At 37.7% G+C, this 18,744-nt stretch overlaps 1 protein-coding gene across 2 annotated transcripts in view; it reads right to left on the reverse strand.

Annotated features, from left to right (window-relative positions):
* LOC124722886 (chloride channel protein 2) overlaps positions 1–18,744 on the reverse strand; it is a 533,838-nt gene that overhangs the window by 136,904 nt on the left and 378,190 nt on the right. For both annotated transcript variants that reach the window (XM_047248023.1, XM_047248022.1), the window contains exons 7-8: positions 10,996–11,080; positions 1,911–2,012 (exon numbers count right to left, since the gene is read on the reverse strand). In XM_047248023.1, the coding sequence (XP_047103979.1) occupies positions 1,911–2,012; positions 10,996–11,080 (187 nt within the window). The remainder of the gene's footprint in view (positions 1–1,910; positions 2,013–10,995; positions 11,081–18,744) is intronic.

Here is an 18,744-nt window from a genome sequence, read left to right on the forward strand (position 1 = left end):
TCATGTATTGATATCCTCCACTGGTGGGGATAGTAACATGTTGTTAAGGAACTATTAGAAATCTTTATATTTCGGAAATTATGTTGTGTCTATGGTTCTCTGCCAAAACACACTACAAAACTTTCTTACTTTTACATGAAATATAACAAAACTAGAGTGGTAATTTTGTTAGTTTGCATTTAAAACATTGTAATATTTTGAACATGGCTACACTTCAGCAGTTAGACATCAGTAAATGAATCTGAAGAAGCCAACCAGTTGCAACAAATGGTGGTTTTATTCAACCTTTGATCATGGTTTCAATGGATGTAAACCCATCTTCTTCAGGAATACACGTAATCAGAAGATGATGTAACAGCAATAACTACAAACCTGGAAACATGCATGTCTGAACTGTGTTAAACAGAGACTAGATTCCCACAAAGGGATGGGAATATTACATATATCATAAAACATAACCAAAAGAATAAAAACTAGTACTTACTAAAATTTCAAATTGGGAAAACACTGAATAATGAAGCATTCTTACATTTATCCAATGAAAATATGCTGTCAGTGCATATCACTGTATACATCATTAAATATGCTGGCTCCTATGATCAGGGCTTGTCAAGTAAGAATAGTTAAAATCCAGAAATAAAACCAATCAAATAAAATGTCTGTTCATGTAATGTGATGCACACTGACTGACAAGAAATGGAGAGTGTGAACACCAGAAAAAACAAGGTAAGTGGCACATGTGCTTCAAACCTATACTTGTATAAAATCTTCATATGGTTGCCAGTAGTCTCTGTGAGTTGCTCATTCCTCACTACTCTAATATACAGTATTTTCCATACATGTTCATTTGCCCCATTTTATATTTTGTGAAGACATTGGTTTTACCCAATCTTGTTACTGTATGTTTTGCTCAATGTGATGACCCAAGAACTAATCTCCTTCATCATCATGTACATTTATTACAGCATGTTCATGCACTAACTTTATTATTGTTCATATGATAATGTACTTGTGGTCTTATGAGAGTTTTAATGTAAGTCACCATATTTCTCAGTGTTCTTTCACAGTCCCCACCCCCAATGCGTTTCCACTTATTAACCATTTATGCTGCAAGAGTATTTCGATCTCAACCTATCTTGTTTTCCTGGTGTCCACGCTCTCCATTTCTTGTCAGTCGGCATGCATCTCATAACATGACCTGACATTTTATTTGACTGGTTTTATTTTGAGGTTTTAAGTATTCTTACTTGACAAACCCTGATCATAGGGGCCAGCACATTTAATAATGTATACAATGATGTGCTCTGACAGCATATTTTCATTAGACAAATGTCAAATCGCTTCATTATTTGGTGTTTTTGCATTCTGAAATTTTAGTAAGCTCTAGTTTTTAGTCTTTTGGTCATATTTTATTATTTACGTGATATTTCCACCCCTTTGTGGGGCTCAAGACTCCATATGACACATAATTTTGACATGCATGTTTCCAGGTTTGTAGTTACTGCTGTTGCATTGTCTTCAACTTACGTGTATTTCTTAAGATGACGGTTTTATATCTGTTGAAATCAGGATCAGAAGTTGAATAAAACCACAATTTCTTGCAGCTGGTTGGCTGCTTTGGATTCATTTACTAAAACATTATAGGTTATATATTTAAACACATCAGTAAGATTTACTGCAAATCTTGAAATGTCTATCAGTGTTAGCAAAACCAAATTAAAAATAAAAGAAAACTTTCAACTGCAAAGAGAAAGTCAAGAAACTACACGCACTGTTGATTTTCTTTATCCTAAAGCATCCTTAGATGGAAAATATGTTCAAAATCTGAATAGAATAATAACTACAGCTAGAAGACTTCCATCAAAGGAGACAAATATGGGTTATTCAAACATAAATAAACATGAACTTACTTTCTCTGAAGAAAGGATGTCATTTTTTTATTCCTTCTCATAAATAGAACATACTGTCTGTGGACCCAAACATAAGCTGCTCCGCCCAGACCACATAGTGCCCTGTCAATTAAACAGAAATATTTTATAGGATCAATGGCAAGAAATATTAAATTAAAGCTCACATGTGGTTCTCATGAAGTACAGTAAAGGAGCTGCAATAATTTTAACAGTTGTTATGATGAACAGGAAAATATAATTAGATCAATTAATCTGCAAAAGACAAATCAATCAGAAACAGAATTAAATATATTATGTGGATATTAATGGATCAATCAATAAACCTTCAGCTGTGTTCACTGAAACATTTGGAGAAGCCTTACAAGATATTATAAAAAACATTACAAGTGCAACCACGTATCTCAGTTAAACGTATTTAGCATCCTTGTATCTCATCATATAAAATGATATAAGATTCACTGTACATAATATTATATAGATAATAGTACATCAAAAAGTCTTACATTTACATGTTGACTAATAAAATATTCTTATGTGTAATATGAAACCACATATGACATTATTGGGCTAATACATAAGTTTGTAGTGTTTTTCCATGTGATTAATAAACATAACAGATACACATAACAGAGACTTTCATCATTAATTATGTATTCTCACTCATTATTTGCAACAGTCTGCCAATGCTAGCATAACTTTTCCATTCCCCAACTGTAGAAAACATGTGGTGCTGAGGTGAAGAACTCATCAAGCCATGTTTGGAGTGCATCTTCATCTGGAAAGGAAGTTGCTTGATGGTTGTTTGGTAGAGAGCAGAAAGGGTTAAAATCTGAGGGCACAAGGTCTGGTGAATACAATGGGCATGAAATGACTCCTCAACCAAACTCCTGTAAAGTGTGTTTTGTCAGTCTCACAGAACGTGGGTAGGCATTATCATGGAGTAGCAGCACTTCGTGCTATCATCTTGGTCATTGTTCTTGGATTGCTTCTGCAAGATGTCTCAGATGATTGACAACAAATGTCAACAGTGATGATTAGACTTCGGGGAAACAATTCATAGTACATCACACCATCGCTGTTCCACCAGATGCATAACATCATCTTTTGTGTATGCAGACAGGTCTTTGTACAGGAAGTTGCTGCTTTGTTTGGGGTCAACCATTGCTTTCTTTTCCTTATGTTAGCATAAAGACACCATTTCTCATCACCAGTAATGATAAGGATAGGAATGGTCAGTTTTGTTCATGAACCAATTGATGATGAGCAATCAGAGATACACATTTGCCCACTTGCTGATTTTTGTAATTTAGGCTTAGAGCATGTGATACCTGTACACCTGATTTTTGAACCTCTCCACTGCAAGTAAATGTCATGCAAGGAATGATCACAGCTCATCACATTTGCCAGTTCTCGAGTACACTAATGTGGATCGTTGCGGATTAATGTGTTTAAACAATATTCATGAAACCTCAAAGGTCTTCCTCAAAGCAGAGACTCACTAATGTCAAGACAATCCTCCTTAAAATGAGAAAACCTTTTTCTTGCCATGCTCCAACCAGTGGCATAATACCCACACACAGTGCAAATGTTTCTGGCTGACTTAACTGCTGTCACCCCTCTACTGAACTCAAGCAGAAGAATATTTCAGAAATGTTCCGATTTCACCACTTGGCAATCCATTTTCTAGTGTCCACAGCTCCACTCATTATCTTCAAATGACAAAATGACAATATGTAAACTCAAATATCATCAGTGACCTACACTACTGGCCATTAAAACTGCTACATCAAGAAGAAATGTAGATGATAAACGGGTATTCATTGGACAAATATATTATACTAGAACTGACATGTGATTATATTTTCGCGCAATGTGGGTGCATAGATCCTGAGAAATCAGTACCCAGAACAACCACCTCTGGCCGTAATAACAGCCTTGATATGCCTGGGCATTGAGCCAAACAGAGCTTGGATGGCATGCACAGGTACAGCTGCCCATGCAGCTTCAACACGATACCACAGTTCATCAAGAGTAGTGACTGACGTATTGTGATGAGCCAGTTGCTCGGCCACCATTGACCAAATGTTTTCAATTGATGAGAGATCTGGAGAATATGGTGGCCAGGGCAGCAGTCGAACATTTTCTGTATCCAGAAAGGCCCATACAGGACCTGCAACATGTGGTCATGCATTATCTTGCTGAAATGTAGGGTTTCGCAGGGATCGAATCAAGGGTAGAGCCATGGGTTGTAACACATCTGAAATGTACCATCCACTGTTCAAAGTGCATCAATGCGATCAAGAGGTGACTGAGACGTGTAACCAGTGGCACCCCATACCATCACGCCGGGTGATATGCCAGTATGGCGATGACGAGTACATGCTTCCAATGTGCGTTCACCGCGATGTCACCAAACACGGATGCAACCATCATGATACTGTAAACAAAACCTGGATTCATCCGAAAAAATGATGTTTTGCCATTTGTGCACCCTGGTTCATCATTGAGTACAACATCGCAGGCGCTCCTGTCTGTGATGCAGCATCAAGGGTAACTGCAGCCATGGTCTCCAAGCTGATAGTCCATGCTGCTGCAAACATCGTCGAACTAATCATGCAGATGGTTGTTGTCTTGCAAACGTCCCCATCTGTTGACTCAGGGATCGAGACATGGCTGCATGAGCCATTACAGCCATGCAGATAAGATGCCTGTCATCTCGACTGCTAGTGATACGAGGCCATTGGGATCCAGCACGGCGTTCCATATTACCCTCCTGAACCCACGGATTCCATATTCTGCTAACAGTCATTGTATCTTGACCAACGCAAGCAGCAATCTTGCGATATGATAAACCGCAATTGCGATAGGCTAGAATCTGACCTTTATCAAAGCTGGAAATGTGATGGCATGCATTTCTCCTCTTTACACATGGCATTGCAACAACGTTTCACCAGGCAACGCTGGTCAACTGCTGTTTGTGTATGAGAAATCGGTTGGAAACTTTCCTCATGTCAGCACACTGTCGGTGTCGCCACCTTGTGTGAATGCTCTGAAAAGGTAATCATTCGCATATCACAGCATCTTCTTCCTGTCAGTTAAATTTCGCGTCTGTAGCATGTCATCTTCATGGTGTGCGCAATTTTAACGGCCAGTAGTGTATAAATATAAAATGAAAATTGATAAATAAACTCACAACAACTGGAATTCTAACATGCAAAATAAAAATGCTATGAGCTTATGTTCCAACATAATACACAGATAATAGTGCATGAAAAAAATTACAGTTAATAAACTACTCGTAACCCTATGTATAACATTAAACCATACATATAACAAGTCAGAATATACTAAATTAGAATAATAAAAGGGGTTTTATTATGTCTGTGCAAATACAATTTATTTTCTTAAATGAGCACTTCAGTTCACTATAAAGAAATAAGATGCCCTACTACACCCAAGCACCTAAGAAACTGGTATAGGCATGTGTATACAAATACAGAGATATGTAAAAAGGCAAAATATGGTGCTGTGGTCAGCAATGCCAACATAAGACAACAAGTATCTGGTAGAGTTGTTACATCAGCTACTGCTGCTACAATGGCAGATTATCAAGATTTAAGTGAGTTACAACATGGTGTTATGGTCAGCATACGAGTGATGGGACACAGCATCTCCAAGGTAGTGATGAAGTGGGGATTTTCCCATACAACCATACCACGAGTGTACTGTGAATATGAGAAATCTGGTAAAACATCAAATCTCCAACATTGCTGCTGCCAGAAAAAGACCCTGCAAGAAAGGAACCCATGACAACTGAATAGAATCATTCAACATGACAGAAGTGCAACCCTTCTGCAAATTGCTGCAGATTCCAATGCTCGGCCATCAACAAGTGTCAGCATATGAACCATTCAATGAAACATCATCAATATGGGCTTTCGGAGCCGAAGGCCCACTCGTGTACTCGTGATGACAGCATGACACAAAGCTATATGCCTCATCTGGGCCTGTCAACACTGGCATTAGACTGTGGACGAGTGGAAACATGTTGCCTGGGTGGACAAGTCTCATTTCCAATTGTACAGAGCTGATGGATGTATACGGGGATGGAGAAAACCTCACGAATCCACGGACGCTGCATGTCAGCATAGGACTGTTCAAGCTGGCAGAGGATCTGTAATGGTGGGCGGGGAGGGGGGGGAGGTGCAGTTGGAGTGATATGGGACTCCTGATATGTCTAGATATGACTCTGACAAGCGACATGTACGTAAGCATCCTGTCTGATCCCCTGCATCCATTCATGTCCATTGTGCATTCTGAAGGACTTGGGCAGTTCCACAAGGACAATGTGACACCCCACATGTCCAGAATTGATACAGAGAGGCTCTAGAAACACTCTTCTGAGTTGTAACACTTCCACTGGCCATCAAACCCCCCAGACATGAACATTATTGAGCATACCTTGGATGCCTTGCAACGTGCTGTTCTGAAGAGATCTCCACCCCCTTGTACTCTTGCAGATTTATGGACAGCCTTGCAGGATTTATATTGTCAGTTCCCTTCAGCACTATTTCAGACATTAGTCTAATCCCTGCCACATCATGTTGCAGCACTTCTGGGTGCTCACGGGGGCCCTACACAATATTAGACTGGTGTACTAGTTCCTTTGGTTCTTCCTTGTATCATTGCTGATGATTAAAGTGTTCCTTGATACTATAACAGCTCTTGCTCATTAGCGTTTTGAATTTGTTTTTATATATTTGAAATTCCAACATGTTTTTTTTATTTCCTTTAGTAGTACACTAAGCATAATTTTTGGCTGACAAAGAGCACTTTTTTGACACATGACTTTTGTGTGCATTTCTCTATGAACGTCATCTCTATTTCTTGTTTTGCAGCTATTGACTTGACTGTTTAACATGGAAAGCTCCATTTGGTCCTTCAGGAAACACATACTTCCATAAATATAAATACATGGTAGGGGCTTGCTTTTATGTTCTTTAAAAAATTCTTACATTTTTAACTATATGTCAAGCCTCTGACTATTCTTTTGCTCCCTTTCAAAGCATATTTGGGGAGACTAATATTCACCCAAAACATGATGTCCAATCCTAATGTGTTATACATAAGTGCACAGTTAGAACATAACACAGCATCAGTACTACAGGAATTTTTAAGCAGCCTAAGATATAAAAATATTAACTTAATTATTTGTTCAATAAGTCTGCACATTTCTCCAACCATAAATGTTCATCAAGCCATAGACCTAAAATTTAGTGTCTGGTGGGTGGGTGGGTGGGGGGGAGGGGGAGGGGAAGAGTTGCTCTCTCTTACACTGCTGAAGTGAAGTTAGGCTGGTTCCTAGTTTGTTTCCCATAAGGGTGATGTGTACCCAAATTGTTTTTCGTCATTTACAATTCATCTTTTACCTCTATCCATGTGTTTGCTTTTCGTTAGCTGCTGTGAATCTCTTGTAGGTCAGCTTCATTCATAGCTATAGCAATCAGACATGTGATGGAAGATACATAGGTCAAACCAGGAGGACATTTGACACCAGATACAAGGAACATGTAAGAGCATGGAAGTATAGGACAAATCATTCAACTTTTGCACAACACTTACACCAACACCAACATAAAATTACAACCAGAGACACAGACACGGAAATCATAAGGATAAACAACAACAAAAAACACTTCCTCACCTTACAAGAGAACTACCACATCCAAAAAACCATAACAGGAAAGAAACAACTCAAAAATGATCAGATCAAATTGGCAAACCACATACTCTTTAAACTGATTGGCCACTTAATATAACATTAAAAGTACACATATACCCACAGGCTCCATTTACCCCTAGCATTTCCTCCCAGATCTATCCCATAATTACTGTCCAGGCCATCCCTGTTGTTCCTCCCCCATTTCATAAGTTGGAAACACTCACAACGTGAACAAGAACAAAGGAATAGGCATAAAAACTGTGGCAGTGATGAATGAAAAACAGTTAAAAAGTCAATTATAAATAGTGCAGGGCAGGAAATAATGCAAAATGCCATAAACTGCAGATGTGAAATGAAGCCCGCCAACAGCAACCACTGCTAGCAAGAGGGGAAGGAGCAGATTATGTAAAGAAACACCTTAAGTAGCTTGCAGACCAACTTTATACAAAAAAATGCTGTTTTTAACCTAAATGAATCAAAAAATAAATGTACAAATGTGTGTATCCAATTTACAGAATACCACAGAAGATGCTTTGTACATAAAAGTGAAACACAACAGGTGTAATTCTTTTTAGTTACACTGCAATCAGCTCAAGACAGATAACCCATAATAACAGAGAAAACACGCAAATCATGAAAGGCAAATGTTAGTAGAAATTTGTGCAGCTGTAAAAAGATTGATGGGTGAAGCATACAACTACCATCATCATACTTTAGCAAAAGATCTTGCAGAGAACTCAAGAAATTTCTGGTCCTACATAAATTCGCTAAGCGGGTCTAAGGGTTCTATCCAGTCACTTGTTGACCAGTCTAGTGAGGCAGTGTAAGATAGCAAAAGGAAAGCTGAAGTTTTGAATCTTGCATTTAAGAAATTGTTCACACAGGAGAATTATACCAGCATAACATCATTTGATCATCACACACACTCCAGTATGAAGGACATAGTAATAAGCATCCATGCCATAGAGAAAAAAACCGAAAGAGTTGAAAGAAAATAATTTGCCAGGTTGGAATAGAATAACAATTTGGTTTTAAAAGGAGTACTCTATGGCATTGGCCTCTTACTTAGCTTGCATTTATCATGAATCATGCGGCACAGAGCTCCAAGTGACTTGGGAAAGGTGCAGTTGACTTCTGTATATAAGAAAGGTAAAAGAATGGAGCCACAAAATTACATACCAATATCCTTAATAGCAGACTGCTGCAGAATTATTGAACATATTCTCATTTCGAAAATAATAAATTTGCTTGCAACAGAAAAGCTGTCCATGAACTGGCATGGTTTTAGAAATCATCACTCATGTGAAACTCTGGTTGCCCTTTTTTCACATGATATCCTGTGAACCATTTAAGAAGGGCAAGAGGCAGATCCTATATTCCTAGATTTCAGAAAGGCATTTGACATGGTGCCCCACTGCAGACTGTTAATGAAGGTATGAGCAAACAGAGTAGGTTCCCAAATATGTGAGTGCTTGAAAACATCTTAAGTAACACAACCCCGTATGTTGTCATCAATAGTGTGTGCTTGTCAGAGACAAGGGTATTGTCAGGAGTGCCCCAGGTGACTGTGATAGAACTGCTGTTACTTTATGTAAATGATCCAGTGGACAGGACGAGGAACAGTCTGCAACTGTTTGCTGATGATGCTGTGGTGTGTGGGAAGATGTCATCACTGGGTGACTGTAGAACAATACAAGATGACTTAGACAAAATTTCTAGTTGGTGTGATGAAGATGTAACTTAATGCAGATGAGTAGGAAAAACAAACCTGTAATGTTTGAATACCGCATTAGCAGTGTGCCGCTTGACACAGCCATGTCAATTAAATATCTAAGCATAACATTGCAAAGTGATATGAAATAGACTGAGCATGTAAGGATTGTAGTAGAGAAAGTCAGTGATTTACTGGGAGAATTTTAGAAAGTGTGATTCATCTGTAACAGAGACTGCACATAGGACACTAGTGCGACCCATTCTTGAGCAGTGTTTGTGTGTTTGAGATCCATCCCTAGTTGGACTGGAGGGAGACATCAAACCAATTCAGAGGTGGGTTGCTAGATCTGTTACTAGTGGATTCCAACGACACACAAGTATTACAGAGATGCTTCAGGAACTCAAATGGCAAATGGGAATCCATGGAGGGAAGACAACAATCTTTTTGGAACACTGCTGAGGAAATTCAGAGAACTGGCATTTGAAGCTGACTGCATAGTGAAACTACTGCTGCCAGTGTGCATGTTGCATAAGGATCACAAAGATAAGATAAGAGAAATTAAGGTTTTTATGGAGGCACATAGATAGTCATTTTTCCCTTTCTCTGTTTGCAAGTGGAACAGGAAATCAAATGTATAGTAGTGATACATGGTACCCTCCATCATGCACCTTACAAAGGCTTATGGTGTGTGTAGATAGATGTAGATATTTTTCAAACATGAGAATACTTTTCTGCACATGGTATCATTAGATGAGATTAACTTTTTGTTGTATAGACCCAAAAAATTAGAAGATTCTCATTGGTGTGGAACATGTCAGAAAGTATAACATAATAAACATAAAACATTTGAATATAATACTCACTACCCTGATCATTTGTCTGGAGAAGGTGAATGCATCACAATAAACTGGAACTGCTGTTGTTTATAGAATTAATACACTGTCAGAATGGAACATAGTTATGTACTTATACCTAGTCTTTACTGTTGTGACCAAGTGCTGCCAAAACTGAAATCTAACAGATACTTTTACTTAAGCTGGTCTAACAGTTCATGTTAAGATATTTATATATAGAGTAGGAGCTGCCTAGCAAAAAGTCTTTCAGACTCTGTTTAAACTGTGCTTTATCTGAAATCAAATTTTTAATGGCAGCTGGAAATTTATTGAAAATGTGTGTTCCTGAATATTGGACACCTTTTTGGACAGCCTGCATTATGTTGCTGTAGCCATACGGGTGGTGTGATCCTTCAACTTGCTCTCATACAACAGTTGTTATGTCAGTTAGGATGATATTTTCAACAGAAAACATTACATGGTTCTACACATTAATTCACGTGTACATCTCAAGAGTATGCAAGTAACTTAGCTGAACTGCATATGATACACATAAGAAGTAAATATATCTAACTTTTTTCCCCTAACACTTTTCTATTTATTCGACACAGCCAGTGAAGTCTTTCTACCATGATAATACATTTCTATGCATGACATACTTTGACACCTTAAGATATCCTGCCATTAACTTTATTTAACCAAAAAACACTAATAAAAAAAGGTTATAAATGTATTTTCACAAGCTCTGCAGAACATGCACATAGTTAATTTCTTTATTACAAAAATAAATCTAAAATAAATATAGACAATACATACCCAATCATAGCAAAAATTATAAGCTCTTGTGGATCAAAGGGAAAATCCATTGTGAAGTTTGTTCCAAACACTGCTGTTACAGTATCTGCATTTCAAGAGAAAAATCCATATATCACAAATTTATGAATTTCCACAAAGTTACTGCAAATAAGCCATTACATAATAATGCTTATAACAACTATACTAGAAGGTATTCATATTGTGGTCAGAGCTCACTTTTTGCCATGTTTGCTTAAAATATAATTATGGAAGTAGGTTTCTGTCTTGACCAAACACAATTTTCATGTTTAATATCCATACATGTTACACTTAAGTTTCATCATTGTCATTGGGTTCATTTCACTTTCTATTGAATAACTGATTCCTTCTCATCCCGTCTGGAAAGTCTCCTCTGACAAAGTGCTCTGGGTGACTTTTTCAAAATTTACCTTTTTGATAGACCTCTTCAGTCCTATTCCTTCACCCCTCTTCTTTCCCCTTCAACCTGTCTGCCCAAAGAAGGAGCCACTGGCTCTGAAAGCTTGCTTAATTATAACCTCCTTTTATGTGTGTGTTCTGCCATCAGTTAGTGAGTAGATTTTTTCATCTACCCTAATACATTATACTGTCAGATAAAAGTTTTTGTATGATTATATATACAGCTTTGGGATTATGGTATTTATCAACACTGATTTGAGCAGTTCTAGGTGCTTCAGTCCGGAACCGCATGACTGCTACGGTCGCAGGTTCTCATCCTGCCTTGGGCATGGATGTGTGTGATGTCCTTAGGTTAGTTAGGTTTAAGTAGTTCTAAGTTCTAGGGGACTGATGACCTCAGATGTTAAGTCCCATAGTACTCAGAGCCATTTGAACCATTTTTGAACACTGATTTACTACTAAATTTTTAAATGTTGTTTGCTACATTAAAAAATAGGTTGCAAATCAGTGTTAACAGCAGAATGAAACACAAATGAAGAAGAGCGACTCAACATTAACAAGGAAACTGAGTATCTGGTGTAACATTACTATCATCTTCTGTGATGCCACATCTCAGATGACACTGATCCTCAGATACATTCTCTGACAAGATCACATCAAACTTAGTATATAAGCCAGCCCAGGGCCACCTAAGCAGTTATAATCTGAGGAGTGGAGTGCACACCATGAGAGTTATCATATTTCCTACAGTGTACCTCAGGTGGATTATGTCTGTAAATACAAAACTCTGATACAGTGTACTGTTATTTGTATGAATAGACTGTATTTTTACAAAAACCAGAAAATTAAGAACAACATACAGTTATATAAAATTTCATTAAGGATACAGGGGTACTTATAAATGGTGGAAAAATCGAAATTTTTAATGACTTCATTAAATTCTATAGTCTTTCCTGATTACATTGATATATACATTATAGGGTTCCAAATGAAAAATGACCTATATATACCACATTTTAAAGTTATGGTCATGTATGCCACCACGCCCCCATTATTTCTGTATTATTTTGAAAAGAACTGTGAACTTTCTGTTTCCCTCGATTACACATATGATACATTGTATATGTTGGCAACAGTGCAGGTTTCTAGTGTCTGTAAATGATTATCTTTGCTAACAATTACTTTTAATTACACTGAAGCAGTTTGTTCACATGTGACTGAATGTTTGTTGCCCAAGTGCTACATATATTTGGGAAGTACATATCCTTTAGTGTGCAATAAGTGAGAACTATGCCACGCATCAAGAAATTCAATACAAGCCACACTGCTGAAAGTAACCTATGAGTTCTTCAGGGAAGAAACTCCCACTTGGCATGCCTCCTGGTGATTCAAATTTTTGAGTTAACAATGACACTGTTTGTAGTGGATTTGTTGTTGTTGATGTGGGCATCTTATCTTCTTTGATAAAGAAAGTGGTGAAATGTAAACAATGTGATGGTGTAGGCTGTCTGGAAATAACTGAACAACAAAGCAGCAGGAAAGATTTAGCATCAAAATTAGTTTTGAGCGGCAATAAATCTACCTCAAAAATTATGTCGAACATTGTGCATAATTCATTTGATGTGAATTTGAAGTTAGTGTATGCAATGCGTGCAATAGGAAAAGGAAAAAGGACTGCTCAAACATTTTGTGATTTGATGGACCTTCCTCCTCCTCCCAGTAAGTTCAGCAAGTACATAAAAATACTTTTAGGTGTCTTGATGGTTGTGTCTCAAGCATCTATGAAACATGCAGTAGAAGAAACTGTAAATACTAGTGGAACCAGAGAGATTGCTGTTGCACTTTATGGGACATGGCAATGTCAAGGACATCATTCCTTGAATGGTGTTGTAAGTCTACTTCTCTCAAGAATGGTAAAGTTGTTGATGTTGAGTGCTTATCTAACTACTGCCACACCTGCCACGCTAACACTGAAGGACATATTGAACACAGATTGAGGAAGCTACGAAGAGAAATGAAAGAAGCTATCTGATGGAAAATCTCTGTCTGGCCAAGGCAGATTAACAGAAACTGAAATAGACCTTCTTCAGAGTTATTATGGACTGGCCATTAGATGAACTGCATCTCTGAATGATGTTTCAGCAATGAGAAAAGCTGTATGGACCACTTACTTTCATAAGTTGTCCACAGATGGCCACCCTGTTCATGGACTTTGCCCTAAAGGAGCAGATTCTTGGTGTGGTTACCAAAAAGCAAAAGAAAGTGGTTAAATGTACCATCATAAGCATTCTCTTCCTGAGCCTGTTATGAGTGAAATAAAAACAATTTTAAGAGACCTGAGTAACCCTGTTTTGCTTAGTAAATGTCTTCATGGGGGCACTCAGAATACAAATGAAAGTTTCAACCAATGCATATGGGAAAGATTACCCAAGAGTATTTTTGTGGGACTAAATACATTAAAAGTTGGTGTAATAGATGCAGTGATATGTTTCATTGATGGAGTGATAGGGAGGTTGCAAGTCTTGAGAAATTTAGACATAAAATGTGGCTCTAATATGGAAGATCAACTGCTTGCATGTGACAGACAACAGGTGCATGAAGCTTAAAGATTTGCTCTTCAAGTTACCAAAGAAGCAAGAAGTGCTAAAAGGAATGCAGAGAGGAAGCTTCAAAATGAAGAAATGCTGCAGGGTGAAGACTATGCTTCAGGAATGTTCTGAGGCAATTTTTAATTGGACTCATACCTTCATTTTCAATTTCGTGCAAGTTGTATTTCTCAGAATTCAGGTACAAATATTTCCTAAAGTTTATAAAGCATTGCTCTAATTTTTTTCTGTAACTGGCAATAGTCCATACTTATGTAGTAGACCTAAGCTTTATTGTAGAATCAACTAAATCATAGAAAAAATAACATTTTTATTAGGAAAAAATTATTAAAATTAAAATGTAAGATGTGATATTTTTTTATCCTTGTAATATACATGATAGGTGGAATTAAATAGGTCTAGTACCTCAGGCATCATGCCATGCACATCTGGTAAAAATTTGGTCTCCTTCAAATGTATAGGGGAACCCGGGGTAGAACGGGGTGCTGGGGCAGAATGAAGATGTACATATTTTCGTTTCAAGTAGGAGTTGCCAACAATCAGCAGTAAGTAGAACTAGTTCAGACAGTTACTGCTCAACTTTGGCAACCATATTTGTTTGGCTTTCATAAGCATTGGATCGTGAAGTTTTCTTGTGCTAATTTTTGCTCCTGCCTTGTAACTTCTGGCAAATCGGAAGCAAGAAGAGGTTTACCTACTTATTTACAATATGACTATTGTTATTAGATGCTTAAAATATGTTTAATAATCTTTAGATTCATGTGGTTAAATGTTTGTTTTCATATCTTTGTTTAGTGGCCTTACCTCCATAACCTAAACCATGTACCTGGGGCGGAATGGGAAAGTACCCCATTCTGCCCCGCTAAATTTTTATCAAAGAGATCACTTATACTAGGCTCCAAATCTATTTTGCTTTCGATTTCAGATGGTTCAGGTATATAACAGAAAAACAAATAGGCAGTCATGGTCTACTGAGACCCTCAACAATGCAGTGGAGGCAGTTAATTCTGTCCATTGTGGGTATTTGAAGGCTTCAAACCAATTTGACATTCCCCAGACTACTCTGGAAAGATACATTAAAAAAAGAAGGGAAAACCCTGACTACAAAATTGATAAAATGGCTGGAAAGTTTAAAAACGTATTTACAGAAGAACAGGAACTTGAGCTCGTTAAGTACTTGAAAAGTATGGAGGCTAGTTTATTCGGCTTAACAATCAAAGACTTACATAACCTAGATTATCAGTTGGCTGTAAGGAATTGCATTGTTCATAGATTTAGAAATGAAACTGCAGGCAAAGATTGGACCACTGGATTCCTTAAAAGACATTCTACTTTATCTGTTCGCAAACCCGAAGCAACATCTGGTGCAAGAGCCATGGGTTTTAATAAAGTAGCTGTCGATAGGTTTTTTTTCATTACTAACAAATGTAATCGACAAACACAAACTAATGGTTTCTCAAATATTTGATTGTGATGAAGCAGTCATTTCGATTAACAGTAAAAACCAGTCAAAGACCGTAGCTATCAAGGGGAAACATCAAGTAGGGTCATTAACATCTGCAGAAAGGGGCAAAACTGTAACCTGGCTCATTCGTATGTCAGCAAGAGGAGCTTACATGCCTCCAATGCTCGTTTTTCCATGAAAGAAGAAGCAGAAAGAATTTGAGTTAGGACTACCACCAGGAGGTTGGGCTGAGGTCCACAGCACCGGATGGATGACCACAGAGTCACTCTTTGTATGATTTCAAAAATTTGTGGAATTTTCTGAGGCATCAAAAGACTTCCCACTGCTTCTTATATTAGATGGCCACTCAACACATACCAAGAACATTGACATTATAGACTACACAAGGGAGAGTGGTGTTTTATTGCTATATTTACCACTACATTGCTATCACAGACTTCAGCCACTTGATGTTTCTTTTATGAAGCCTTTAAGTCTTCATTATAGTGATGAGCTATGAAAATGGCTATGAAGCAACCCAGGGAAAGTCATAACTCTCTTTCAAATTTCAACACTTTTTGGTTCAGCTTTCATCAAAAGTGCAACAATTAAAACTGCTATTAAACGTTTGCAAGCTACTGGAATATGGCCCACGGACCCATCCATATTCACCGATGCAGATTTCCTCCTGGCAGACACAACTGACACTGGACTTGACAGGCCATCAGATAAAGAGGTTATTATACCTGGAGCTGAACAATTGGAATTGCCTTCACCTAGCGCACCAGCTAAAAAAGACGACATCAGGTTGGATGATCAAGCTGGTGAGGTTTCACCGAATTGTAACAATGAACTGCCGCCTAAGAATGACAAAGTTATTGGAGCTAATTGTTCTATTCCTGGGTGCTCTTGGATGACAACTGACAACACGGCCTCCTCATTTCGTATTTCACCTGAAATTCTGATGCCCTTGCCAAAAGTTAACAAAAGCATGAAAAGGGCGAAACAGAAGAGGGGGAAGACCATTGTTTTAACTGATTCACTGTACAAAAAAGAGGGAAAGAACTTTGCCAAAGAATAAAGAGCAAAGAAAAAACTATTTGTGAAAGAGAATAAAGTTAAGAATCCAAAAACAAAGAAAAGGGCCTGAAGATAAATGGAAAAAAGAAGGAGAGAGCATCCAATACTAACAAGAGTGATTATGAGGAAAGTTCTGACTGTGAATGTTTATATTGTGGTGAGTTTTATTCAAAATCAGTTGAAGGTTGCGTTGCTTTTCCATGTGCAAAAAATGGGCACACGATTCTTGTGCAGGAATAGATAGCGAAGACGACGAGTCTCTCCTCATGTGTGAATTTTGTAAATAGTCTTAAGAAAAGAATACAATACATGAAAACTGTAGTTTGATATTAACATTCACTTTAGACTAAATAAATACTGAGAAAGCCAATATTTTCTGCATTTCCGATAATTTTATACGTTTTTATAATCACTCGTACTTACCACCCCAATCTGTTCCGTGCATGGGGCAGAATGGGGCAAGTGACATACCTTTCTGTTTTTGAGTGACAAAAATATCGTTCTTTTACTTTATGGCAATGTTCTTGTATTTTTGTGATTAGTACATCATAATGTGTTCATATAAAAATTGGTAAATCTCTTATTTAACACTTTTGTACTTTTAATCAATGTTTTCAACTTTGTACCCTGTTCTACCCCGGGTTCCCCTAACATTGGATTAAATGGTACCTCAATTTGAGGAAGCATTTAGGAAAAAAAAAATTCCATCAATATCTTTGTAATTTTTTTAATAACCCTAAGCAGGCTCAAAAATATTTAAAATACTTCTAATTTGTTTAGAAAGTGTGCTGCATTACCTTATATCAACAAAAAATCTGTAAAACAAATACATTATAGACAGTGCTGGAAAGATATAGGTGTTGATTTTTACATAATATTGAGCCAGAAAAGTACCCTGTATCCTTAAATATGTTTAACATACTATAAAGATTCCTGATTAGTTGCAGATGATCAGCTGTACTGCAGACAAGAGACACCTATGTAAATGCGAGTGTGATAGAAAAGTGTATATTTTTGTTAATAATGTAATGAATATAAATGTCATAATCCTGAAACTGTACATATTATCATGCAAAATGTTTACCTTCACTGCATAACAAAAAAAGTCAAGCAACCAGAAGATGAGGAGGAAACAAAATGAAGCACCTAATATTGTGTTGGGAAGATGTGGACCACTGGCAATATACTCAATTCTATGAGATGACAAAATGAAACTTCATGGGTTTAAAGGGTATGACGTTATTTCAGTGATTTCAAAATCAAGACAAATATGCAAATAAATTGGCCTCTTTATCAGCATGATTTTGCACCCTCTCTGATCAGGATACACACACTTGTTTGTTTGGGGAGCGTGTTACAAACTAGTTGTATCTTCTCCTTAAACAGGCTGGTTCACAATTGTTATAACTGATCCTTGATATCATGAATACTGGTACTGGGACGAAGCTAATGTCCAAGCTAGTCCCACATGTTTTACTGAGGGCAAATCTGGCAATTTTGCTGGCCATGGGACTACCTCAGCATCTTGCAGACAGTTCATAAGACATATGTGGCATTTGTGAATCATGTTCCTACTGAAAAATTGTGCTATAATGAGGGGTAACACATGAGAATGTGTGATGTTTGTGACATAGCATTGTGCCATCAAAGTTCTCTCAATCACTACCAACCAAGACCTGAAGTCATATCCAATGACTCCCCACACCATGACACCAGAAGTTACACTGCTGTGCCTCTTCAAAACACTGGAAGAATGGGTTCTCTCTCAAGTTGCCACCATAGCCACCAATGTGCAGTGATGGTCATCTGCAGTAGTGCTGATCTGTGATTCATTGGCGAACACAATGCGATGCCTTTCATCAGCAACTGTGCTTTCTAGTCATGGCACCACTCCAATAGCAGCTATTTGTGTTGTGGTGTTAACCACAGCCTATGCTTGGGATGGTAATTCACTGATATGGCTGCTGCTAATCTCTGATCAATGGTGTAGGATAACACAAATTTTTATAGTGAGTCCATTACTTTTGACAGTCAGTTGCCTGACCTCACATTCCCACATAGTCCCACACTGGGTCACTTTCACATCTGAATGTCCCAAAACCTTAATACTGCACAATTTCACCAGCCAGTCACACTGAGTCCAGTAATTGGACACATTTAAAACTCTATCAGGTGCTGATAATGCTCTCACATGTGTATGTG

This window comes from Schistocerca piceifrons, chromosome X (genome assembly GCF_021461385.2).
Source record: "Schistocerca piceifrons isolate TAMUIC-IGC-003096 chromosome X, iqSchPice1.1, whole genome shotgun sequence".
Lineage (NCBI taxonomy): Eukaryota > Metazoa > Arthropoda > Insecta > Orthoptera > Acrididae > Schistocerca > Schistocerca piceifrons.